Source organism: Trachinotus anak, unplaced genomic scaffold, assembly GCF_046630095.1.
Source record: "Trachinotus anak isolate AG129_WGS33_773 ecotype Australia unplaced genomic scaffold, CSIRO_AGI_Tana_v1 ptg000008l, whole genome shotgun sequence".
In the NCBI taxonomy this organism is placed as follows: domain Eukaryota; kingdom Metazoa; phylum Chordata; class Actinopteri; order Carangiformes; family Carangidae; genus Trachinotus; species Trachinotus anak.
Window position 1 is genome coordinate 3,270,859 of NW_027273859.1, and position 27,565 is coordinate 3,298,423.

The 27,565-nt window shown below is 41.4% G+C and overlaps 1 protein-coding gene across 3 annotated transcripts in view; it reads left to right on the forward strand.

Annotated features, from left to right (window-relative positions):
• tncb (tenascin Cb) overlaps positions 1-27,565 on the forward strand; it is a 50,243-nt gene that overhangs the window by 15,317 nt on the left and 7,361 nt on the right. Inside the window, exons 4-13 of one of the 3 annotated variants that reach the window (XM_071481912.1) lie at positions 820-1,083; positions 1,172-1,287; positions 1,813-1,966; positions 11,223-11,492; positions 13,034-13,219; positions 14,928-15,017; positions 15,808-16,071; positions 19,919-20,194; positions 23,326-23,598; positions 27,025-27,147. In XM_071481912.1, coding sequence (XP_071338013.1) covers positions 820-1,083; positions 1,172-1,287; positions 1,813-1,966; positions 11,223-11,492; positions 13,034-13,219; positions 14,928-15,017; positions 15,808-16,071; positions 19,919-20,194; positions 23,326-23,598; positions 27,025-27,147 — 2,016 coding nt within the window. The remainder of the gene's footprint in view (positions 1-819; positions 1,084-1,171; positions 1,288-1,812; positions 1,967-11,222; positions 11,493-13,033; positions 13,220-14,927; positions 15,018-15,807; positions 16,072-19,918; positions 20,195-23,325; positions 23,599-27,024; positions 27,148-27,565) is intronic. The other 2 variants (XM_071481913.1, XM_071481914.1) reach the window with 2 other exon arrangements.

Below are 27,565 nucleotides of genomic sequence, written 5' to 3' on the forward strand. Positions count from 1 at the left end.
CATCTGACAAAGCAATGTTAGGTTATATCATGTAATTACACTCTCAAATATATTATCTGAACATTTTTCACTTACAGTTACAGCTAATGTTTCTATTTCTACATATGGATGGGAAATATTTCTGTTTCATGTGATTGTGAAATGGTGACGTATGAGTTCTGATTTCCTGTTGCAACTGACCATGCAGTGAATTGCTGTGGTTTATGTTGCTCAGCTCTTTTCTGTGACATCTCTTGGAAAGATACTAAAATGTGGTGTTAGAAACGTCTGTGTGGAAAATTGCCTCAGTGAGGGGCGAAGGGTAAAGAGGACAGTCAGAAAATCCCAGAGATCTCCAACTGCACTGCGGCTCAAATCAAGCATTGCCTGAAAATGTCAGCAAAACACTAATTACATGTTTTAAATATTATATCCCCTGCATATAATTCAACTTTGTATCAGTGAACATGGTTTAATTGTTATATTTATGTATGTATTTTGTGCCTCTGGAAAGCATAAATTAATGAAAGAATCACTTCAATCCCTGAATAGCCTGTATTATATAACAATAACGACGACTGTACCAATTCTTCAGTTCATATGTATATTTTCTGCAAAATATAAGTTGAGATAAAGTCACTAACTTCCACAGAAAATCAATTTTCAAATTCCCAAGGCATCAACTTGATGTTGTCTAATCTCTTCTGTCACTTTTAAAAATGTTCAGCAAGTCAGTTTACCTATGGGAACATTTCTGACCATAAAACCCCTGTCACTATGTTACTACACTATGTTTAAAATCTTCAATACAGATAATTGACCTCCAGTGTGTCTCCACAGTTTCACCACCCAAGGACCTGACAGTGGTGGAGGTCTCCCCAGAGACAGTGGACCTATCCTGGGAGAATGAGATGCGTGTGACCGAGTACCTGATCACCTACGTGCCCACTGCAGCAGGAGGTCTGGAGCTGGACATGCAGGTGCCTGGGGACCAGAAGATGGCCACTATTCAGGACCTTGAACCTGGTGTTGAGTACCTGATCAGTGTCTACGCTGTTCTCAGCAACAAGAGGAGTGTTCCTGTCAGTGCAAGGGTTGCAACACGTATGTGATTCCTCTCTATGGTAATTCACAAAATCCAGTGTATAAATGTTGATGAAATGTATTTACAGTTTTGCTGCATTTCTCCCAGATCTGCCCGAGCCTGAGGGACTCAAGTTCAAGTCAGTGCGGGAGACATCAGTGGAGGTACAGTGGGACCCGCTGGACATTCCCTTCGATGGCTGGAACCTCATCTTCAGAAATACAGTGAGTCCTGCCTCCCATTATGTTGATAGGGCTTCTGTATTCCAGGAAGTGGTTGAACTCTGGAGCCTACAACGTCATTATCCATATTTTCCTCTGGTAGAAACCATATATGAACCACTGCAGACTCCCACCTACAAATTTAGTAATTCCTTGAAGTACATACAAGAGGATCAGAGTAAGCATCCAGTGGAAAGTGGTTTAGGAAAGCCAGAGTGCAAAAACACAGCAGTCAAAACTGTTAGCATGTCCTGACAGCTTCAATGGCCCCATACAGCACATAGCAAATGGTACTTTGTTTACAACTTTATTTTCTTTTTTGAGTGTTCATAGAAACCTTTCCAAACTGTGTCACTGTGCTCTACTGAAAGCCACACCATTAAACTGAGTACCCTGTCAACTCCTAAGTCCAAACGCCACCCAGAGCGCCATTATGTATGATTTGGATGTTTCTTTCCCCCACTGCTCACATTATGCCAGGACTAGTCTTTGAAGTGGCTGATGACTGCTGTGTTTTGGTGTTGCCAGAAAGAGGAGGATGGTGAGATTCTTAACTCCCTTGGCCGTCCAGAGACCACCTTTGAGCAGTCGGGCCTGGGGCCCGGCCAGGAATACGAGGTCAAACTGGAGGTGGTGAAGAACAACAAGCGTGGACCGCCTGCCTCCAAGAACGTTGTCACAAGTAAGTGTACACATTCACACTGCTAAGTGGCTTATCAATCTTTTGTTTTAGACTTATTGGAATGGCTCTATTTCAAAAGGAAGAACATATACACAGTTTGCACTGGGTCCTCTGACTTAACCCTTAACTGCATCATTTTTTTCACTCTTTCTCAAACATATTTCACCCTCTTTCCTGGAAGACTGGGGTCTTCTGGTAATGTGTCTGATAATGTATCAAAACCTTTGTTCACCCCTCCACCTCATCCCAGATTTCTTTTGTTGCCTCAGTGTGTGATAATAAGGTGAAAAAATAGATTTTTTCTTTGTTATCTGGATTATCATTCAGTGTGGAATCCCAGGAAACTTGAGACAGAGCTGTACGTCACATTTTTGCACCCTGCTATTGCCTAAGAAATACGTTGTTAGTTATTTCTTACTTCCTCCATATCAGTGAGTTTCCATTCACCTGTTTTTATGTTCAATTTGTGCATAAAAAAAAACGTAAACACCAGAAATTTGAAAAAAAAAGTCAAAATATTGTAAAGAAAGTTTTGGAAAACTTGACGTATCAATACAAACAAAATTAAACAAAGCAAACAGTGAATAAATGATGTTATACATGAAGCATGTCACTTAAATGTCGTTCAAGTTTCCATTGAGATGGAAAAATCAGATCTGTGTGGGGACTGCAAACTTCCTCAAATTAATATATCAGAAACATAAATATCATATTTCCATCATTTTGACTTGAGCTCTTACATGATTAGTTGTACATATGGTTCCCTGGACACAAGCCTGCCACCTCAACTCAAGCCTAAAGGCCCCAGCTCACAAATCTCTGCATACTCTTTCCGCTCTGATATTATTCTGAAAGTCCTGACTGGAAGTTGTGATTCGTATTTGCCCACCACTTTGATGCTTCTTTCCGATGTAGCTGTCCTCTGTTTACGAACTGTGTCACTACCAATTAGACTTAGTTTATATGGAGTATTTGTTTAAACAGTGCTGTTATTTATTTATGAGGTAAAGGAACCACCATCGCTAGCTACAGTTAGCAGGCTAGCTGTTTAACCATTAACAATGGGCTGGTTAGCAGCGACTGAAATTTTAAAATGAAATATCTTAATATAGCATCTTTTACTCTGGACTAGAGAAACCTATAGAACTGCCTCAATCTCACAGTCATCACTGCCAGCAGAAAAAGACCCAGACAACTTTATCAGATTCCTTTCGCCTCTTTCGACCATAAAATGTTCCTGTAAATATTTTTTGCTAGTTTGGACAGTTTGAATAAATGGTATATTCTTGACTGCTGGTCAGGCTTACAATTCACTGTATATAAAAAAAAATGTAATCTTGACCTTTTAGTCTCCTAACAAATGTATTAAAAACACATTTGCCAGAGAATAAGCCTAAACTCATTTTTCATAAGTCTGAGCCAGTGCTGCAGGAAGTGGGTTTTCCAGAAACAGAAGTTATTGTGAAATAAAGTGTCACTTACAGCTGTCAAAGTTAAGTGCAAAAAGAGGTTGTCACCTTCATACCTTGTGTAGGTTCATTGAATTCTACGTCTGGCTTATCCATCTTGCAGCTCCCAGCAGAGCATTGTAAACAGCCTGAATTGTCCACCCTGACTGATTAGCTCATTAGATTTCATTGTATTGTTGTGATTTAGTGGCGGTTGTAAAAAGAGATATGGATTTCCAGCCCTATTGGCAAGTTATGAGATATCTCCATAGCTCCGTTAGGCAATAAAGCCCAATGGCTTGTAACACTCTCGGGAACTCCGGGCTTGGGATCAATATAAAGAGAGAAAACAGGGCTGAATGTGTGACTCCACCTGCCAGATCATCCACCAACCACCAAACTATTTTTAGGTAACTAGACCCTGGGGTAGGTTAACACACAGCTCCAACTCCTGCTGAGGTTGTTAAGTGTGTAATTTCTTAAAAAGGAGGCTTTGTGGCAGGCTGAAACTTAAACCTTTACTCAAACTGTGCTAGTTGTTACTCTTGGGAGACTTCTGTTTTAACAAAGCAATTTCAGCAAGCACAGCAATGTTCGCCGTATATTCAGCAATACGTTTAATATAGGGCAGCTCTTTCCAGCAGTGTGTCAGGCCACTTCTCTCCTTATTTACTGTGTGAAAATGGTCTGGACTGCACCAGAAGGATGCATGGGAATACCATTAGAAGTCTGTCATTACCTTTTCTTCTAAACCCAGCAGTAAGAGTAGGTTTGGTAAATTGCAGTGATAACTAAGTGTAGAGCACATTAAGGTGGTCTTCTTCTCATTTATTTGTGACTTCTACAGTTATACTAGTGAGACAGAAAAGCAGTAATAATGCCAGTTTTGTAGTTTTATTGTATTGTGATGTTTGAATCCTTTGTTCTCATGAATACCACACACTGTTCTGTATTCTATGGGAAACGGATCTACACTCTAAATCCCCCATTATATTAATTAAATAACCCGCAGGTGACAAGCATGTAAGAAAAGTAAAATTGAAAAGAAAATCTTTTGTATGACAGTGGATTGCTGCCACCATGAGAAAAAAGAAATAAAGTCAATTTTAATGTAATCTCAAAATGAGCAATATGGAGATATGTGGTACTGCATGGTTCTTTATACACTGAAACAGAAAACCACGGTGTACCTTCATACAAAGCCAGACTATCTGCTCTCCTCTATTTCCAGTCTTTGTGCTAAGTTAAGCCAATTATCTCCTGTTTCCAGCTTCATAATGAACTGACAGAAATGAGAGTTGTATTGATTTTCTCATCTGCCTCTCAATAGCATTATTACAGTTACTAAACCCACTAACATGCTTTCCCCAACATTGACAAAAACACTTAAAGCTGTAATGTGTAACTTTTCCATGTCAAAATGTCTAAAAACAGCTAGACCCAAGTTAATTATTTGTGTACTTACACTACCCCAAATGTTTCCAGGAATTTTTAGACCTTGAACATTGTCAAAATTTTAATTGGTCTCTTTCATTTGGTCGCCTGTCAGTAACTAACTGGAGAAGCTCACTACAATAATTGCAGTGATGGTGAAGACAACAGCTCCCATGATCCCACGCTACTCCATGACATCACCAATCTTTTCTTATGTTTTGATAGAGAGACCCCTAGTAGCAGAAAATTACATACAAATACATCCCCTTTCCCCATAGTCATGTTTGCTTCCACTGTACCCACAATACATTTAAATACCAGCTTGAACTGGTCAGAGTTTTATTGGTTCTTGGTTCATACAACAAAATTACATTGTCACAACCCTGTTTCCAAAAAAGTTTGGACGCTGTGTAAAATGTAAATTAAAACAGAATATGACGATTTGCTAATCATGTAAACCCATATTTCATTTGAAATGGAACAAAGACAACATGAAATTCTATTGTTTTATGAAATATATCTACTCAATTTGAATTTGAAAAGTTGTGCAATGCTAAAAAAAAATAATTACCTGGTTGAGTATCTCACAACTAATTAGGTTAATTGGCAGCAGGTCAGTAGATGATTGGGTATAAAAAGAGGCTCCAGAGAGGCAGAGTCTCTGTGCAGTGAAGACGGGGAGAGGTTCACCACTCTGTGAAAGACTGTGTGGACAAATAGTGCAACCATTTAAGAATAATGTTCCTCAATGTGAAATTGTATTTCAGCCTCTATAGTTCAGAGTATTATTAAAAGATTCAGAGAAACTGGAGAAATCTCAGTGCAAGGGACAAGGTTGAAAACCAATCATGGATGGTTGTGATCTTCAGGTCCTCAGGCAGCTCTGCATTAAAAACAGACATGATTCTATAGTGGAAATCACTGCAAGAGCTCAGGAACACTTCTGAAAACCATTGTCTGTGAACACAGTTTGTTGCTTCATCCACAAATGCAGGTTAAAACTCTACCATGCAAAGAAGAAACTATATCTAAACATGATCCAGAAATGTCACTGACTTCTCTGGACCCGAGCTCATTTAAGGTGGTCTGAGGTGAAATAGAAAACTGTCCTGTGGTCTGACCAATCAAAATTTCAAATTCTTTTTGGAAATCAAGGACCCCTCACCCTACAGAGTAGAGGGACCATCCAGCTTGTTATCAGCGCGCAGTTCAAAAGCCAGCATCCGTGCTGGTGTGGGGGGGCATTAGTGCCCATGGCTTTGGTAGCTTGCACATTTAGGAAGGCTCCATTAATGCTGAACAGTATATACAGGTTTTGGAGCAACATATGCTGCCATCCAGACAACGTCTTTTTCAGAGAAGGCCTTGCATATTTCAACATTTGGCACAACAAGAAACGAAAAATACAACAAGGGAGACCTCAAACAGTTTAAATCCTATATCTGGAATGGATGGGACAACATTTCACTTTCAGAAGTCCAGCAACTGATCTCCTCAGCTCCCAAACGTTTACAGTGTTGTTAAAAGAAGAGGTGATGCAACACAGTGGTAAACATGACCCTGTCCCCACATTTTTGAAATGTGTTGCTGGCATCAAATTCAAATTGAGCATGTATTTTTCATTAAACAATAAAATTTTAGCATTTAAACATTTGATATATTGTCTTTTTCTATTTTTAATTAAATATGGGTTTACATGATTTGCAAATCATTGCATTCTGTTTTTATTTATTGGAAACAGGGTTGTATGAAGTCTTAGCATATGTTGATTTTGTGTTATAATGAGAAAATTTTGTGTCATAAAAAGATAAAGTTAGATTTTAAAATGCAAAATGTTTCTTGTAAAAATTGAAAGATTTTGCATGCTATGATAAGGAAAATATGTAACTTGAACACTTTTGACCATACTTTTGATCTTTATATAATCTGAACAACAAGTTATTAGAAACATGAAACTAAATTTTCACACAATTCAAAAAAGAAAATTTGCATTTTTTGTTATGGCATTAGCAACAAGCTGGCGAAAAATTGCTATTGGTGTGTTTGTGGCAATTGGTTTGGCTGTGTTTGTCTGTTTTTCATCGTTGGCAGAAAAATAGAGCAATTTCTCTTCCTTATCTAAAGCCATGTAAGACAAGAAAAAAATCTAAGAGGATGAATATTTTTCATAGCATTGGTTAATGCATGCATTAATTTATGCACACAAATATGTACACCCACGTGTCAGCACTATTTGGATTATGAGGTTCAGAGTTATCCGTGTTACTCTCTGTCGCTCTCTTAATGTCTCCCAATACACCATCTTGCAGCGTGTACTGTGGGATTTGCATGCTGAAGGGCTAATTGTGTGAAGTGGGTCCCACTATTCTTCTCCTATCTCTCCTTCCCCCCAACCCACCATGTGTGGGAGGTACCAGTCAGTCAAGCAATCAGGCTCAGAGGGTCACCGGCCTCCCAGGAGAATGGTATTGTGACATCTGAACATCACACTCACAGCCTTCTCAGATGACAAATCTGTGTTAATCTCAAACATAGATTCTTCATTTTATCAGCCCTGCACAGAGGACACTTTCCTAAAGTTGCTTGCATGTGACAAATCAATTCAGCAACAATGAAAAGACGCCCTTCATGGCCACTGGGACTTGATCTATAAATAGTATGAATAACCTCATAAATGTAAGAGGGTTGTCACATATGACAGTATCTACATTGCTGAAACGATTATATTCATGCGGATAACAATGGTCAGGGTCTGAAGGGTTTTCTGACGAAAATGCATGTGATTGCTGCATCTGCTGCTGCTGTCCGTTATGGTGAGCAATGCAGAAAAAAAGGACGTTATTGTGATTAATGCAAGGGACATGAAAATATAAGAAAATTTATAGGTATAAAAGTACTAATGAAATAACTAAATAAATCAATAACAGGCCACATGGTGGCACTATTGCAATGATTTTTGACTATGTAAAGCGTAAAGTTTTATCATGGGCCAGTTGTCTGTCAAGTTTCATTACTGTACCCTTGTGGATATTAGTGATTCCATGCACTCCTCATTAGAGACAAAACCACAAAGTTTGACAGTATCATTAAATCTATTTCTTCTAATCAGCATTCACTGGCTGACCACGACTTAAACAACCTCTCAACTAGTCTTAAAGATATTTCCACTTTTTTAAATCAGTCTTCTAACGTAATTAACTGTAATGTCTACTATGTTACTGTTTTAACAAGAGCATTCTTAATTCATACTATATGTAACTAGTAGCTATATTCAGCTAATTTTGGAGGTTGTCTTGATAGTCCTTAAAATACGAGAGTGTCTACTCATTTGGATATTGCAATTTTTTGCCTCGCAAATTTGTCTGCAGGACTGTTTTTATACAGTCTGTGTTTATTCACCTGAAACCAATACACTGGCTGTACAGAAAACTACGGGCTGGGATGCTCACATGGAAACTTTTACTTGATACAGTACCATGCTTTACCACATGTTTGTGATGCAGTAAGTTTTCAGTTGTTGTTGCCATTTAGCTGAGCTACAAAACACTGGCTTATCCAGACTGAGCTAACTTGAGCTTTGTTTGACCCTGTGACAACAGCCAACAATTATAGCAGTGCATGACAAAGCCTATTTTGTAATAGTTTTCATTTGCTATGGAATGTGAGTTCTTCTTCTCAAGGCAGTGTAGCCATCAGCACATGATGTTCATCAAAATTTTCAATATAAAGTCCTACAACAGCCGACTGGGCTGAAGCGGGAACAGGCTTGATGGTGGCCAGGATGGCCAACCCAGGAATGGACTCTGGAATAGGCTTGCTGTTGGACAACTCATGAATAGACAGGACGTTGTCCAGAACCTCTGACATGGAACAGACAGGACATCAGCCAGGACCCATGACTCTTGAGACATCAGCTAGGATGGCTGACTTAGAAACAGGTGAGACGTTGGCCAGGACGCCCAACACAGGAGCAGGGGTGATGTCAGCTGTGTAATCACGGTGCTGAGCAGACCAATATGAGAGACATAAGTACTTGTATAGGTGCTCATTTGGGGAGGCCAGGCTCACTGTAGCTTGCATAGCTTGAATACAACTTTATTTTGAGGTTCCACAATTTTGCTGCCTATGACCAAAATCCAAAGTATTTCCAAACAGGACTTTTTACATTGCTTAGAGTGCAACTCACTCAGCTGCGGCTGAGTTGGGTTGTGAATTCTCTGCCATCATTACCATTTTCAGTAAATGAAAGTGATGTTGTGTGACACCTCTCCATCATGCAGTGCATTCAGGCAGACAGATATGGTAGTGTTGCTTTTTTTCTCAATCCAATATTAATTTTTACAAATGAATGTCTAGATTTTCTTACAATTCAATTATATAACTGAATTTAGAATGTTCAGTGAAAGCCCTGCGTTGGAGCTGGGGAGCTTGGGTGATTGATGTCTCCGTGAACCATGTTTTATGCATACGTTTTATACATAACATAATAAAGGAACCAATCCTTCCAACTTTCGGGGACAAGATGCAGGCAAAATAAACCTGAAACCTTGTCAGCACAGGGAGTGAGAGTTTGCATTAGCACAAACACTAACCATGTGTCAGCCACTGCCAGTTGTGAGCTAACAAACAGCATAAAAAAATAAAAGATGCTAACGTGCTAACCATTCTGATATGTCTGCTAGTCAACAGTTTTGGACTCCTCATCTGAGTCTGGGTCTGACTGAGGCTCAAACATATAGCTGAGTCTCTCTGATGTTTCCTCTAACACTAACCATCTTGATAGTCTCTGCTCCCTTTTCAGTACAGAGAGTGAGAGTTTGCATTAGCACAGCCACTAACACTGTGTCAGCCACTACCAGTTACAAGCTAAGAAATGATTAACTACTCTTACTGTTCTGATATGTCTAAGTGTCAATTTTTGTTCACAACAAGTGAGTGTCAGCCTGAGTGTGGGTCTGACTGAGGCTCAAACATATGGCTGGGTCTCTCTGATGTTTCCCCCTTATTATGCTCTGCTATCTCACCTGTCAACCTAGAGCAAGCAGTAGTAGTGGGTGGGGCATAAGGCCTGATCCAGATTTTTCAGTGAGGAAGTAAGTGTAATTGTGGTTACAGCCCCAGTTTTTGATTTTGTTTTCACTTATGTAGGAAAACCATGTTAAACAAAATATGTATCATAGCAGAGTATTTTTACATAGTTCAAAACATATCCAGAGAAGAACTTAAACCGAACCAACCCACAAGGGAACATAATTTATCTTCAAATGAAGTGCTCAGTCCATTATTTGGTACCTTCATACTATCACTGCACAGCCAGAGAGACCCCAGAATCAGACACTGAGGCAAGCTGATGCAGAGAAGATACTTTAATAATGAAAATAAACAGGCTTACGGGCAGATGGATACATGAACTGGTAGGTAGTGGACAGGCATAGGCAGGAACAAACAACAGGATACTAACATGAAGAACATGAGGGAGCATAACCAGGAAGAACAAAAGCAGATTAACAAAGAAGACACTCAGGAATTTACTCAGAAAACTAAAAAGATGAACTGACAAGAGTGAGGGGAACACAGGGACCAAATACACAAGGAAGGCAAGGGTAATTGGGAACAAGTGAAACTAAACAGGTAGGGAAGGCAATCAAACGGGCAGGAAACACATAAGGGCAGGAAGTAGAACAACCATAGACACAAAAGATGGGTGATTTCAAATAAAAAAGCACAAAAAAAAACAGAGTCTGGGCAGGTAGTCAAGCATTAAAGTCACGTATTGAAGTTACAATTATACAAAGCATGCTTCATCACTAAAAATCATGCAAATGATGGGTGGTTCACCTTTTTCAACCACTTGAATTTGAGAGTTCCTAGTTTCCTAATTTTTATAATATAATGAAATATATAACCATAGAAAGGAAATTTCTGCATACTGTAACGAACAATGAGATGTGTTAAATGATTTGTGATTTAATTACACCAATTATGAACACTGCAACACAACTGTTTCTTATGTAAGAGATTTATTTAAAAGAGGAGGACAGCGTACAGACCCAGCGTGATGTTGATGTTGGTATGTTTCAAAGTTCAGGGATTAAGGTATTTCTACTGGGCCCCCAGTTTTGGCTTTACACGATGCAACTTGAATGCAGCTTTAGTTTTGTGCAACACACTGTATGAGTTCTGCAGATGAAAATCATTGGTTGTCATTTTCAGAACACAAGTCATGATTATTTGGAATAACAATACAACATCAATTTTAAAACATCGTCTTTAATTAAAGACCTTTGAAAATATGTGTATACAAATAAAATGTTTTTTTTTTACTATTTAGAGTCCTTTAAAAACCTTCACCATGTCACCCCCTACCCCTCTAGTGATTGATGCCCCCAGCCAGGTGAATGTGCGCGATGTGACAGACACCACAGCACTGGTGACCTGGTTCCAGCCTGTGGCCACGGTGGATGGCTTAAGTGTCTCCTATGGGCCCAGCTCAAACCCTGTTGACCGCAACGTAGTGGAGCTGTCCTCCACCGACACCCAATACCACCTCGGAGGCCTCACCCCTGACACCCAGTATGAGGTGTCTCTGACAGCTCGGATGGGAGAAAGGACCAGCATTCCTGTTTATATGTTTTTCCTCACAGGTAAGACCAGTAACAATTTGCTGTGCTGTGTTTTCAGAAAAAGAAATCGATCTACCATAATATTGTACTGTATATCATAATATGTGTATATGTTAACTGTTTATCATAGTCTAACGACCTGCTATGCTCTGTATTTCAGGACCACACATGGTATACTTATGGCTATATGTTTTACAAGGGATTATATCCTGTTGAATTATGTGTTTGTGGATGAGTGTGTTCCTTGAAGGAACAAATGTCCTGCCAAGTACACTCAAAAAGTATTTATCTTAATGTTTAAGATTTATGTATTCATCTATATATCTATCTTAGTATTTAGGATTCATGCATATTTACACAGACACTATTTTCCACCTTTAAAACATTACTCAATCCTCCACCACCACCACCACCACCACCACCAGACACTAGCCTCTCAGCTGATATCTTTGCCTCCTTCTTCACTGAAAAGGTGCTGGCCATCAGTAGTTAATTCTCTGAATCTCCCAGAGACATGTCCACCCAGGCCTCCTCAAGCAAAAGAGACAACTTCCTCCTTATTCAGCCCTCTCACTGAGAACAATGTGTTAAAACTTCTAACCAGTAGCTGTCCTACTACATGTACTCCTAGTCACCCCGGCCAGTCAGTCTCTTCATCATGATATTGATATCAAAATCGCCTCTTCATCCCTTGCATCATCTAAGGTTGCAAGAAAGTCATGTGTCGCAAGTGTCATGTTTGACCAATTATCCTTCTCCAACCATGTTACATCTGTCTCTCGGTCATGCCGCTTTGCTCTTTACATCAAGAAAATCAGGCCTTACCTGACTCAGTACACCACCCAGCGCAGTTCAGGCCATGGTTATCTCTCAGGCCATGGTTATCTCTCGCCTCGACTACTGCAATGCTCTTCTGACGGGCCATCCTCTGTGCTCAGTGAAACCCTTACAGATAGTCTGGAATGCTGCAGCCCACCTGGTTTTCAATCAACCCAAAAGGGCACATGTTACTCCACTACTCATCAGCCTACACTGGCTACCCATGGCCGCCAGAATCAAATTCAAGTCACTAACGCTTGCTTTCAGAGTGACTTCTGGGTCTGCACCATCTACTTAAACTTAATTACTCAGCCTTATGTTCCTTCTCAGTCTGGCATTGCCATCCCTGCACACAAGGCAGTCCTGATTGTTCTCATTTGTGGTTCCCTGATGGTGGAACGAACTACCAAATTCTATCAGAGGAGGGGCGTCCCTCTCTATTTTCAAGAATCTCTTGAAAACTCACCTCTTAAAATGTGTTTAAAATGCTTAATAACCATCTTTATGTAATATAAACCTGGTAATTGTGTATTTAAAACATATGCACATTAGTTATTAATTTATTAGTACAAATACATAAATTTTAAATATTAAGCTAAATATTTTTTGAGTGTATAAGTTAATCTTAATTAATCTCCCCCAATATCATTCTTGGCTTCTAAATGGAACTACTTAGGGTTGGACCTGGAGTAGAAAGGTCTGTCTAAAGTCATGCCTATCTAAAGTCCATTTCTGTGTGTTAGATCTGGACGCCCCCAGAGACCTGCAGACGGTGGAACTGACGGACGAAAGCATCACCCTTGAGTGGAAGAACAGTCAAGCTAAGGTGGACAACTATCGCATCAAGTATGGTCCTCTGTCTGGAGGTGAGCATGGAGAGCTGCTCTTCCCCCCAGGACCCAAAGACACCACCCAGGCTAAGATCACAGGTACTACCCTGCAAAGCCGCACACACACACCGACAAAGGTTGACATCATATATAAATATATATATAATACTTGAGTTAAAAAATATTTAAAAAACAATTTTGTTAGAGTAAATAGAACTTGTTACTTCCACACACTTCACCACTGTTCAATTTCTGGTGAATTGAAAGAGTTGCATTTTTATCCTTTACTCACATTAGTGTGAATGGGAACTCACAGGCTCATGGCTGTGATATCGTCAATCAGAAATAAAAGAACCTAGCCACTCTCATCAAGTGAAATCCTCAGGCCAGCAATCTTAAAGGTTTGCTCACCCAGAATATTTATCATATTTGATATGTTCTTTTTGAAATGAAAACAATCTCCGACAACTGTTTTAGCTCTTTTAGCTTTAGCATTTTAGCATCAAAATATGGTATTTTATTATCTAAGACATTAGAAGAGCAAAACTTGTTATGATAAATTTGATGCTGGTGTGTTTCTGGGTTTAAGGAATCAGGGATTTTGCAGTAACGGTGAGTTTAATTGATTTTTTGATTGCACCAACTCACCATATCAACATGCAATTAGGCCAAGACCATTACTGATTACTACTAAAGTAAAAAACAGTCAAAATACAAAATGAATGGCCTGTGTCACTGCATACTGTACATACCCTCTGTGTTTTGAGTTCACAATTAGCTTTGCATCCAAATAGCACAGCTGTGGAAAAAGTTAGTTTATTCTTCTAATTATAATTCTTTGGGGAAGTGTTTGTGGTGCTCTGTGTTAAATGGTAAGTGTTATATTCACCCTGCTCATTTCCAAAATGTATTGCCTTTGTTTGTGTGGTGAAATGTTTGCCATCTACACAACAGGCACTTTATTAGAGTGCATCCAGACTTGAAATGGAGTAACACTGTGGATTTTTACACTGTGAGAACTCGCTCAAACAAGAAAAGTATACACTTTTTCATATATTTGCACCAGTGACATTATAAAGCCAAGCTTTAAGGCGGATGTGTTTTTTTCTCTTTGTTTCCACACTTTGTGCTGCTGCATGGCCGGATTAGACACCATGAGAAACAACAAAAAAGCTTCTAAAAACAGGTTAACAGTGTCTTTGTCTGGCCCAATTCTTTGTCCTTGGGAGGCCCATCCCATGGAAATAAAACACTTTGTCCATTTAACCGACGTCCCCCTCTGCTCCACACACACCTCAGCACTTCTTTCACGCAGTTATTATCTGTAATTGCCTTCACGCTTGTGATTTTATTGATAATGAGTTTCCTGGGCATTAGGTGTAATTTCATGCTGCAAGACTCTGTGTGTGATGACCTCTGTGGGAGTTAATAAAGGAATTGGAGGCGATCAGGCCAATAGAGGGCTTAATTGTGGAGACCAAAGGGCCACCAGAGTCTGGTGTATCATAGCAAATAGTGTTTCTGCTCCACGACGAGGGCCCTATAGATCCATCAATGCAAATACAACACTGATGTTCCATGGTGAGTGCAGACTTACCATGAAATGCAATTAGGCTGCAATCTATTATGCAATCAAGCCACATGAGAGTGTTTTTGTGTTTGCCATAGGCACGGGAACCATTAGCCCAAACAGCTGGCCACTTGACTGCAGAGTCTCCCCATCATTCATTTAGTTACACCTCAGTGGATTTGAACAAACAAAACGTGATTCCGTATCACAGAGTTTTTATTTTGTGCTGTTATGTAGGCCTGAGACCCGGCACAGAGTACGGGATGGGTGTTACAGCAGTAAAAGATGAGCGGGAGAGTCTGCCGACGACCACCAATGCAGTGACTGGTAAGATGCTTTCACATACTCAGTGTTCATACAGTATGTACACAAATATGCATACATATATCTACATACATACAATATATGCACCTTATATAGTTAGAAACATACATATGTATACACTAACACATGCACAGGCATACTGAACCTGTAAAATTCAGCTTTCCATTGACTTGAGGTGTGAAACTTCCAGCTTGCAGGACACTTCCAACAATATGACCCTGCATGTGTTTATTACTAAATGTGGCCTGAAAATAAATTTTGCGTATCTGTTCACTTTTATTATGATGTGTAGTGTTCTAGCATAGTAGCACTTTTTTTTCACATTTAACAAGCTTCAGCCACTGTGCACACTCTTCAGCATGACAGTGGTTTACTGTTGTGATGTCATAGTTACCTCCATCACGGAGGTTATGTTTTCACAATATTCCTCCAAGCAAACAGTTTTTTTCCAATGCTTTGTCACTTCATGTTTAGCTGTTCAGAATTCAGAGTATGGTCCTGCTTTCTTTGACTGTGCAGCTGCTGCTCCCGCTAACTGTCCAGTTGTTCTGCTCTTAATTTGAAATAAAATGTGAACATGAAACAAATGACTGCATGTTTGCTAGAGGAGAGGAAACTGTTTCATAACATGGCTTTGATTGAATTAATATTGCCATATTGTATGTGATTTGGCTCACTCAAGAATAACAAAAGATAAATTCATATAAAAATGTCATGATGGCCTCAAGGTTTGTCTGTGTGGCATCAAATCTTAAGCATCCATTCACAACTATTCCTCTGCCCCTCTAATTAGCCCTGGATGCTCCCAAGGACCTGACTGTTGCAGATGTGACAGAGACCACTATTATGCTGGAGTGGAAGCGCCCCCTGGCCAAACTGGACTCCTACAGGCTGGTCTATGTTTCAGCTGAGGGCCACAGGGCTGAGGAAGTGGTCCCGGGCAGTTCAGAGTCTCACACCCTGAGGAGCCTGACGCCTGGCATGCTGTACACCATCAGCATCACTGCTGAGAGGGGCCGCAGGACAAGCGTGCCGGCTACCATCTCAGCACCCACAGGTCAGTGCTGCCAAAAACACACTTTCTATTTTCAAATGCAATGTTTCTGATTAAGATCGCCTAAAATGTCTGTGAGGAAACAGTGGAATTCCACTCATACTGACATGATAATACTGACATTTCAGATTCCTTGCAAACATAAGATTTCTGTCACAGGCTATTTTAATACAGTTGATTCACTCAAACTACAAAAACCTTATTTTCTCACTGTGGTGAAGTAGAAGCCAAGGAGAATGTTTTGGCTTTCCAGAAAGCTGCACTAATATCTATACACGAGTTGCTACATATAACCATGGAGGAAGTACAATTTTGCCTTGACTTTATTAGTAGCCAGGCCGAGACTCTGTGTGGGTAAGATGAAATGTATCTGAGACAGAGGCTCCTCTGAATGTAGCTCACTGTTTCCATGAACTTTCTAGCTGGTGGTGCAGGGTTAGAGGGTACGAGAATTTCTCATTAACCATAGGTTCATTTTTTGTCCTTCAGTACTGCAGCCAAACTGAGGTAATGAATTGAATTCATTGTTCACTACCCAATGTAAGACATTCTGTCTCTGCCCCCCCTCCGTCAAGGTCCATTTATAGCATGTGGGATTATTTTTCTTTTTTTTCCCAGTTTTTTTTTAAAACCAAAACAAGAAAAGACAAATGAGGTGATTGTGGTATATTTTCCGTGCTGTGCTCAGGGTGCCTCCAAGCCAAACATTTCACAAGTAAATCTTCCAGTTATGCAACGAGTGCCCATTAAATGCACAGCTACGGGCAAAAATCGATATGGCATGAGGGAAAAGTTGGTGAGTTTCGGAATAACTGTCTTTTGTTGCAGCTGTGTAGATTGCACACTGCCAAGAAGAACAGAATACAGACTTCTGTGTGCGTGTGTGTGTGTGAGTGTAAATGTGGGTGGGTGAGTGCGCACGTGCACGTGTCTACCCTCTATGTCTACTTGTCTGTGTGCTGATGTGTGGCATGTATGATTGAGAGACTGATACAGATATAGTGAAGCTCTGGGTGTTTGTGTGTATATGTGTGTGTGGTAGGCTGCGCGGTTGTATGGACATGTGTGCACCCTGCAAAATGTTCATTCATGTGATAATTGTTGGCGTAAGCCCTGCTCCCCTCTGGTTTTGTGCGATTTGACCACGATGAACTGTGGGTCTGTCAGATAAAAGGCCACATGCTGGGACTCCTGTTAAAACATTGTCTTGGAAAATCAGCAGCCCTCTAATCCACAGCCTGGCCGATCTGCAGCCTTTTATCATCTCCAGACATGTAGCACAAACACAGATCACACTCTTTTACAGGACAGATTGAAGGAGAGAGGGGGGGTGGACGAGGTGAGATGAGGTTTGGAGGTTGGAGATTCTGCTTGTCCCTGACAATCACTGGAACAATTACAAGAATTAGATTCTGAGTGTTTCAGCGATCTGCTGAATCAATACCAAGCCAAACTGTGCTCCTAAAAATCAAGATACGTTTAGGACCTAAATTAAAGCTATAGCAATAGAATCAAAACGGTGAAATCAGTAAACAAACGACAGGATTATCATAATTTAAAGTAATCAGTTGACTGCAGGAGATTCACAGACTGAATAAAGCTCACAGAACAATGGAAACAAACGTAGAAATTCTAATGACTCCAGCAGTAGCTCCACATTCAATACCTGTATTTGGAGAAATGAAAAAACTGAACAAACATGTTTGACTGCCATTGCACTTTACAAAATTTAAAAAAACAAAGGGAAACTGAACACAGAAGAGTCTTGAACTGATATCAGACATGTATTTTGTATGTTTAATCACCATTGTACATATACTGCCATCATTTTGGTGTCATTAGTTTGGTTTTTCTTACTTCAAATGAGGATGAACAGGAAGCATGAACAAGGCCAGACCACTGTCCTGCATGAACTGACGTGATCTGTGCTGCAGCATGAATTAGGGGCTTGGGTCTCATTCTGAAGACTGATGCATTTGTATTGTTGTAGTATTATATGAATGAGTGTGTATCAAATGGCAGATATCAGAATGACAAAGTGATATCTCATGAGGTAGTCATGACACATATCTTTAACTGCATGTGACAACAACAACTGAAACTGAGTTCAAAGAACTGGTTTACTCAAATCGCAAAAAAAAAAAAAATCTATAAATATATCTATATATTTCCCCATCACAAATAATAATATGTCATCATGTAGGCAGGATCAGAGATGTCTATCTCTGAGGTCTCTGTTTTTACATCAATACAATGAAGGAGAATTTAATTTTATAAGAGTCAAAACATTAAAAAAAAACCATTCAGAACATTGAACAACAGCATTTCTTTCCAGAAACTGCTGTGAAGCTGCTTTCAACCAAGGAAATAGTCCCTATGAAAATGCAAAATGTTTCTGGAAACTGAGGTTGCTTATGTAAGCACCACTAACGAGAGCCAATCCCAGATGACCCATTGACAGGACGCCAGTCTATCACAGGGCTGACACATAGAGACAAACAACCATTCACACTCACATTCACACTTACGGGCAATTTTAGAGTCTATCTGGCCTTGTCATTTTACTTAAAGTCCACATATTTAGTATTTATAGGCAGTTTACCAACATTTAATAAATAATTTATTACACACCAATAATGTGGTTGTACTCATTTCATTTGTTTATTAATCTATAGTATTTATGAGCAAAATAAATAAAACACGTTTTAATTTCTTATATGAAAGGTGTTTTATATTATTACAACCATATTGTCATTCATTATCATTATCATTATGTGAACGGACCAGCCTCCCCTTATGTGTGGGGGAATTATAGTTGTCTTATAGTTGTCAGTCTTTAAAGACTGCTTATGCTAATCACGGGGGCTTTACCTCAGAAAAACTTTATTGAAACTTCAGTAAAGGAGGTTTGCAGCCCACTTGAATGCTGCCCACTTATCAGACACATCATACAGTAAATCCATTTTCCTTGTCCATGCACACACACACACACACACACACACACATACATACCCACGCCCCATCCCATCACATTCCTATTGTCTTCTTCCATTTACTCTCCACTCCTCTACACAGTGAAAAGAGGATAATGGGAGCCTGGGTGTTTACCTGGGCCATCTATCTCTGTGTCTTTCTAATCGACTGTTTGAATGCTTGCAGACACAATGGCCTCCAATTATAAGCAGCTGCATGTGGCTCTGCATGGCACCCCCATGGGTTTGAAGTGGACGACGTACTTCGGCCATACAGGCTGGGCTACGCTCCACCTTCAAATGTTAATGGCTCATTCACAGCCATTAATGCACACAAACTGCATCAGCATGTCTGCCTGCTGCTCTCTTCCTACTTATATGGTAATTTAGAAGAGATGGCTATAGGCAGCCATCGATTATGATGCGGTTTGTTCCCTCTAACCTTTTGTAGTGTAAATAGGGGAATATTTCCCCTCCAGACTTCACTTCTTGACAGCAGCATGAAATGATCAACAACGTTGACCCCTTTTTGCAGCAGATATTGTCCGCGAGGACTCATCCACTATTGAGCACAAGCTCAGTCTTGTTTGTTTTATATATGTCACAATTTTTTTTGTTTTCAACAGAAAAGAACCAAATACACCCCAAGAATCTCCTGAATCTGTGCATGTTTTTATGTTGTAAGGTTGGACCAATATGCAGAGCCAATTCTGGATTTTTTCAAATGATGAAATCCACAGTCTACTTTGAGTCTGTCTTGTTTCAGTCCAAAAAGTCCAGTATGAGCTTTAAAACCTATATTGGTGCAACCTTTTTGTTCATCCTGTATGTGTGTCCTAGTCCTGTAACTCCATGTTGATGTTTTTGTCATCACCCAGAGGAGGAGAAGCCCGTGGTGACAAATGTCACTATCAGCAACGTGTCATGGGACAGCTTCCTCCTGTCCTGGTCTGCTGAGGACGGGGCGTTTGAGGCCTTTCAGGTCGAGGTTATAGATGCAGAAATGGGTGCTGAGTGGCAAAACCACACAGTGGTCGCTGATGCTCGCAGCCTCGCCATCTCTGGCCTCTCCCCCACCACCTGGTACAAGGCCAACCTGTACGGGGTGTACAGGGGGGTCCTCTTAGATCCTGTCTATGCAGAGACCATCACAGGTATCAACGCCGTCAAATGCTAGGACTTCGCTACTTCCTTTGCTTCCCTTTTCTTCTCCTCACGCAGCGAATTAACCACTTTTTCCATGTACACTTTCAACAAAGTTACTTGTAGCTGTCAAATGGTGTTTGTCTACTCATGGAGCCCTGTTGTGGCTGTTCATCCCTGTCTAGATTTAGCGCTGTCGATTTATCCATGCACTTCAAAAAACATCAGTGTCAAGGAGTTGTTTGGAAAAAATCTTGATTTCAGGAATATTGTTGAAAAAAATGTGATCCAGTGGAAGCGAAATGATTGGAAGTGAAATTTTAAAATGAGCCTAGCATTTGTGGTATAGAATCAGAATTAACCTTCTTACTGCTGTACCTGTGGGGATGGAAGCTTGTTTTGTTCGTCCCCATAGACATATTTTAAGACAGCAACTCAGCTCCCATTTTCTGAGCACAAACTGTTTCCCTTCAGCAGTGAGAGTACATTTCAAAAAGGTGATTAAGGACAACCTACCTATCAGCCACTGTGGTGGAAGTTATTCTTCACAGGATAAACAAAATCTCCTTGCCATTCAGACAGTGCGCACAATCCAAATGCCCAAACAAAACCCCCTCATCAGCCATCCATCATGCACCTATCCCTTTGTTAAATGGACTAACACTCCAGCAGCACGCACACAAAACCCATTCAGTCTACAGTATATTAGTCCAGCCACAGATCTGTGTTTGATCCACCTTTAAGTTGTCAGTCTGCCTGTTGGTACGAGTCCAGTCTGAAACAGCACCTGGTCTGTTTCAGACTCACTGCTGTATCCAGACTGTTATGTGAACGGGCAAAAAGACAGTAATTACAATCTGTGCCTAATTACTGGGCTGCAAACAGCAAAACCACAATATGCTAATGACGCCTTGTACTGGGCCCTGAGCACCTTTACAAACAAAGCTTAACCACTACAAAGTGTGTTTCTGAGGTTATAAAATCATTTCATCCAGACTAAAAGAAGAAAAGGAAGAAGAAAGAAAAAAATCACCAGTTTTTGGTTGACATTTTTTTTTATGGGAGCATCTATTCAGACATCATTCAACATTTCACTGATGAGGATCAGTCAAGTGGAAGAAAGATGGAAGGACTGACAGAAGAAAAAAAAACCCTTAGGCGCTTTTGTCGCTTTGTGTGAGGGCTCTCTTCTGTATGCATCCCTAGTTCCCCCAAGCCTGGACGGCTCTTCATTCTCATGCTGCCATTGCCCCTGGGCTCTGGTGCTAGAGTGCCAGGGGCTTCTGGGGCCACGCAGAATATGGCATACACTCAGCACGGTCCATTGTCTGCATGCTAATGGCTGGTGACGCAGCTTAACATTTTTCATTAGCATCACTTAATCCATAAAACATTCCAACTTGTGAATACAAGTGTTGGCTAATTTGATTATGTTATGCATGGTGGTCATCATCAGTCTGCTGGAGGACGATGGTACAGGGAAAATAAAGTCCTCTGCTGCAAACAGGCTCTCTTTTGAGAGCAGAGATTGTTTGGAGGAGTATGGGGTAGAAGGGTAGAAGTGGTAGTGGTGGGAGGGTGAAATCAGAAGTAAACTAGCACATGTTAGCTGATGGACGTGGCCCTCCCTCTCTTCCACTGACCAGCTAAAGCTGCCCGGTGGCTAATGAAGAGTGACAGCTCCCTGGGATTTGTCTGCTCTGCTTCTCATTTCCACTGCTTCTTCTCACATCAAATGCCTCATGCATTTCCCCTCACAATGAAAAAAAAGGGGGTTTCAGGCTAGTTCAAGGACCCCTGAGACCCTCACATTTGGTGTAGCGTTTTAATGAGCAATGGCGCTGAGCTTTATTGAGGTTTTCCTTAGCCCCCTTATATCTATTGCTATCCAGACTGCTTTAAAAGCTCTGTCCAGTCCATGTATCCATCTGTGCTGCTACTGAAGGTTTTCTCCAGCTAATTAGCTGCAACAGACTCATCCTATGGAGAAACAGAGCTTTTTCTCCAGTTTCTGCTGACTCGCAGACTCTGTTCCTACCACTGCCATTATTAGCTGCTGCCAATGACTGCTTAATACTAACTTGTGTGCATCACATGTACACACTCCCTTTTGTATGCACATAGTTAGATGTCCGCAGTGAGTACTATTCTGAAAGAAGCCTCTCTACTTTGAAATCATTAGGAATTACACAAGAACAAGATCAAATCAGGGCTTTCCAAAAAAGAATCTAGTTTAAATGTAATCAAAGGGTTTCAGTTCAATCTCAAGCTTTGTTTGTTGAATAAACTGTATGAACTTGTTATGAACTCGTTTTGTCTGAGCTCAGCTAAAATGGTTGCTAACTTAGCAATTTTGCCAATTTAGCAAGTTCATTAGTTCAGAGAGTTCAGCTTATTACCTTTATCAAACAAGATCCTGGAGAAAAAAAAAGCCAGTTCAGAGTAAATGGCCCAGCACAGAGAAAATAGAAAGAAGCTCATACAGTAATTGTGACTGAATTGCTGTAGCCCAGCCAGTGGTTTGCTTTTCCTTCAGTCATTCACCATCTAGATCTGTGAGTAGTTACTCCATCACCGAGCTTCCAGAAGTAAATATTTCACAAAGATGTATGGATTCATTTTGCAGATATAGAAATTCACCCTGCTAGAGCACAAGTAGCCTATAAGGCATGGAATGGGGCCCTTATGCATTATGAGTTTCAACAGTAGTTCATATATTTTTTTTTAATGGCAGCTCTATGTCAGACTAATTGTTTTTCTAAAATTTCCTGAAAATGAATAACAGTCTTAGTCATAGTCTTGACTAATTCAGTTTTCCATCCTACTAACCACAGTGGCTTTGGTAGGTCAGTTCACCAAGCCTAAAGTAAAAGCAACTGGAGGCTTTTGTTGGGCTTGAAACACTCTGTTGCCTGGAGGTAATTTCTTCCATCTGTGTTTTTTTAGCCAGTTTGCAGTAAAACCCACATTTTCTCTTTCTATTCTGCAAACCCAAGCTTTATTTGTTGACTGACGCTAAGCTTCCGCATAACCAATGCTAGCTTTTAGACTATACTCTCTCTTTTCACTGTCACGTTCCTCAAATGTCAAAGCACTCTTAAGTCCCACAGAGGAGGAAAACTGACTTTCCCCTGTCGCTCAGAGACCGAACCAGAGGTGCAGGCTCTCCTAGTCTCCGATGTCGCCCCCGACAGTTTTAGGCTGGCCTGGATGGCTGAAGAGGATGCCTTCGACACCTTTGTGATAATGGTCAGCCAGGCTGATGGCCCAGGCCAACCAAGAGAGCTGGTCCTGGGCGGCGAAGAGCGGAGCACAGCAATGACAGAACTCTCTGAGGACACAGAGTACAAAATCGAAATCTTTGGGCTCGTTCTGGGAAAACACTCCAAGTCTGTTATCGAGAGGGTGAAAACAGGTACAGAGCTGAGAGCTGTGAACTGAAACTCTGGACTGGTCTTGTCAGTGTAGCCAATGTTGTCAGTTTTGTCTTTTATGGTAACAGCATGAAAAAAGCATTAATACCTGTGTCCTAACACTTGTTTTTCATATCACGTATCTTTTGTCTATTAATCTAGTAACAAGGTGTCATAGTATCTGTTCAAGGCACTTATTTTACAAAATGAAAAAGGTCCTTTTTCAAACCTCACTCAGTATGTCATTATGGGAAGCAACCTCTGGCCTGACCAATCATAGAAGGTCCACTACCAGCATGTCTGTCAGGGGACAGACCAGTCATCTAAGATGCATGATCCAGCCCATCCCCTTTTATCACTACCTGCAGCCCTACCTGCATTCTGGCTCTCTACCCTGTGAAACTCACTTACTGTAAGCTCTTCAGCTGTCCAGACTCTGGGTTTCTACTCTACAGTTTACTGACCAGTTATGCTATGATCTCAGGGCCAGAAGCATTGGGGAAAAAATAGTTTTCACCACAGCCACCACCACCACCACAACTTCATAGCTGTGGTTAGCAGAAACAGAGGCTCAGCAGTCACCATTGAGAGAGATCTCTGCTCTGCGCCAGATCAGCATTTCCCTCTCTCTGCCATGAGGAGAACAGAAGGAGAATGCCCCAGTCATCGCTGTGCAACGGCCCACCATGTTCATTCTGTTCACAGGTGTGAAGAGGCACTTGTTGCTCCGCCCCCAGGATCATTTAATGGACGTTTATTTTCACATAAGCACCTCTAGGCTGCATTTCTATGCAGTGCGCAGAAAGCTTCAGAGGTCATGGCCTGTGACTATCAGACTCTGCCATTCGGGCTCACTCGCCATGAGGGTATTCAGCAAGTGCTTTGAAGCTGCTCAAAACCCTGTGCAAGCTATGGGTCTCAGAGTCTGGGCTTATTTGGATGATTTTCTCCTGTGTGTCCTCAGTAGGGGGAAACAGAGAGGGACACTAATGTGCTATTATGCCTCCTGACCAGCTTGGGCTTCATGCTTTTCTGTCACAAGGTTGAGTGAAAAAATTTGCCAGAGAGTCCGTATGCACTCGACTGGACTTATGGCCCCAGTGATTTGTGTTGTTCCTCAGCAATTACTGAGGATGGATTACCAGCGCTGGGTGTCCTAAATCCTGGACGTACAACGTCATATCAGGCAAATAGTAGTGAGGGTTTCCCCAGAATGTCTGTTGGCTCATTGTAATTGGAGAGACCTGGATGTGTTCACTACTGATGTCTCCTTGTTCAACTGGTGTGGGAGAGATTCAGCCGTGTTCCTGTAGATCCCTTTGCATTGTGCGAAAACATGCAGTGCCCTCTCTTCTTTTTGTTGTGAATCATGGACACACCACTGGGAGTGGATGCACTGGCTCATTCACGCTTCAAAGTTGCTACTGTACACATTCCCCCCTCTCAGCCTCACAGCTCCAGTGCTGGCCAGAGTTAGGGAGCAGTGGCTGCCTTTGATTCCAGCCCTGAACTGGCCCAGCAGAGCAGGGGTGGCGGAGCTAGTGTGACTCCTCCACAGCCAGCCTTGGCTATTGGCATTGCGCAGGGACTTAATACCACAGGCGCATGGACAGATTTTCATCCCAACCCCAAGCCTCTTGCTCTTTGGGCCTGGCAAGTGAGAGGATGAATTTCATTGAGTGGGCTCTGCCTTTGAGGGTGATTGAGACTATTCAGGCTGCAATGGCACCATCCACATGCGCGTTGTATGTCTGTTGCACTAGGTAGTGGAGGCAATAATTTTGGTACATGAGCGTAGTGGCTTATAGACCCCAGAGGGCATTCAAGCTCATTCCAACAGGGGAATGCCACCCAATGGGCCCTGTTCAGGGGCCTTTCTGTGAATGATGTCTGTGCGGTTGCTAGCTCCCCACAAACATGTCTGGTTTTACAGCGTGCACGTGACAGTGCCCTCATTGGCACACTCTGTAGGGTAAGTTAATCTTAATTGCGTGCTAGCCCACGGGGAGGGCTTGTGCTGTCAACCTTCTCAGATCGAGGTATTGTCGCCTTCAGAGCACGCAATCCAGGAGTGGGCCATAGCGAGATATCGAGTGAGGTTTGAAACAGAATGTTTGGTTCCCAGGGTAACCCTGGTCTACCCTGTATGTCACAGCACTGCCCTGTTATAAAGGGATGCATGCTGGATCATGTAGCTCAGATGAGTGGTCTGTCCCATGACGGACGTGGTGGGCGTCGAGCTTCCACGAGTGGTACACTGGAGGGCGCTTCCTATAGTGAGATACCTCACTCAGTTTTCAGAGAATTTGGGTTACCCTGGTAACCAATTGTCTTCTGTCAATTTTAACACAATTTCTTTTATGCATTTAAGAGATGGTGACTGATGCCTTGTGTCAATGTGTTTCAACCTGTCTGTCAGTGTTCCTGAGTGGTTCCAGAGGAGAGTAGAGGGCCACTTGGCAGCATACGGGCTGCTGTTCTGATCTGACCTATATATGGGTTTACTGATATTAGAATGGTGAAATGATGATCAAGAGGCAGCTATATTGATGATGCATAATTACTCTAGTTTTATTCTGGTTTTATTGCAAAATCCAGTATCCCATGATGGTCTAAATGCTGTTTTGAATGTTTGTCCACCCGGTAATGAATATAATTCTGGACTTAAAAAAAAGGGTCAAAGGTAAAGATGCTGAATATTGAACTGCATTTGTATATTAGTATAGCAGCTTAAAACTATCAAAAAAGGCCCTTTAAAGCTTAAAGCAGTCGACCCCCACTCAGGACATTTACTCAGCACTTTACTCTGCTCCTTTCGTTGTGTTGTCTTCATTCAGTCCTCAGTCCCTAACTGCCTGGCCCCATGTGTCACAGTGTTTCTTTTTGTAAAGGAGGTGGAGGGGCAGTTGTCTATGTCACATAGAATGGGTGTCTATGGCTGTGGCCCCTGTCCTCCCTTGGGCTTTACTCTTGGGTTGCACAGTGCATGTTTCACTTTTGTGTGTCCATGAAATGGGGGCAAGTTAATCTCCCCAGGTCTGTCACGCAAGGTACTGTATTTTGCTGTTAGCCGGAAAGGGTGTCTCCATGGGACCTAGCCTCCCCAGGCCCACTTTGTCTGTCTGCCTCGCTCTCTTTTACACACACTCTCTTTCTCTCAGCTCTAAAACGAATGTCTCTCAGTGGTGGATCTGTCCTGGCTACAATAACAGAATATGTGTGTGTCTTGTCTGCTGCTTAATTCCAAAGCTGAAGTTACTCACTATAATATATCTATGCTGTGCATTCATTCAGTTTAGTGACACATATACTGTATGTTCTGTTTTCCACTCCTCGCCATGCTAAGAGGGTTTTACACATATTGACTAAACCATCTGTTTTCTGTCTGTTTTTGCCCCCACCTGCTGTTTCTGTCTTGCTTGTGCCAGACCTGGGCTCACCCAAGGGCATCCGCTTCTCTGATGTCACTGACACATCTGCCACTGTTCACTGGGTGGTTCCAAGAGCTCGGGTGGATAGCTACAGGGTCACTTATGTGCCCGCTCATGGAGGTCAGTGTCCTCATGTGTGGGTAAGTCATTCACAACTGAAACATGGAAGATCTGGCTGCTTATTGCAGCAGTGTCACTTGAAAACCCCCCATAGCTCAACCACGCTGTAAAATACTAAACAACATACACAGCTCTAAAAGTTTTACTGTCAGCTGCTCACATCAAGAAAAACTGCTTCTAAGATTTAATGCTTTGTCGTCTTCCAATAAATGGATCACAGTACAACCTATTTTGAAATCAGCTCAGTGTTATATTCCAGGTTATTGCTGAAAATTACCCACTCTGTCATTGTTTTTCCACCAGTCAGTTTAACCTTCTGTCAGCTGCAGGGCAAACCTTTTGATAGACTGATTCTGCCCCCTAGTGACTAATTCTAGATATTTCTATTGGAGGTGCTCAGAGAAAAGAAATAATTATC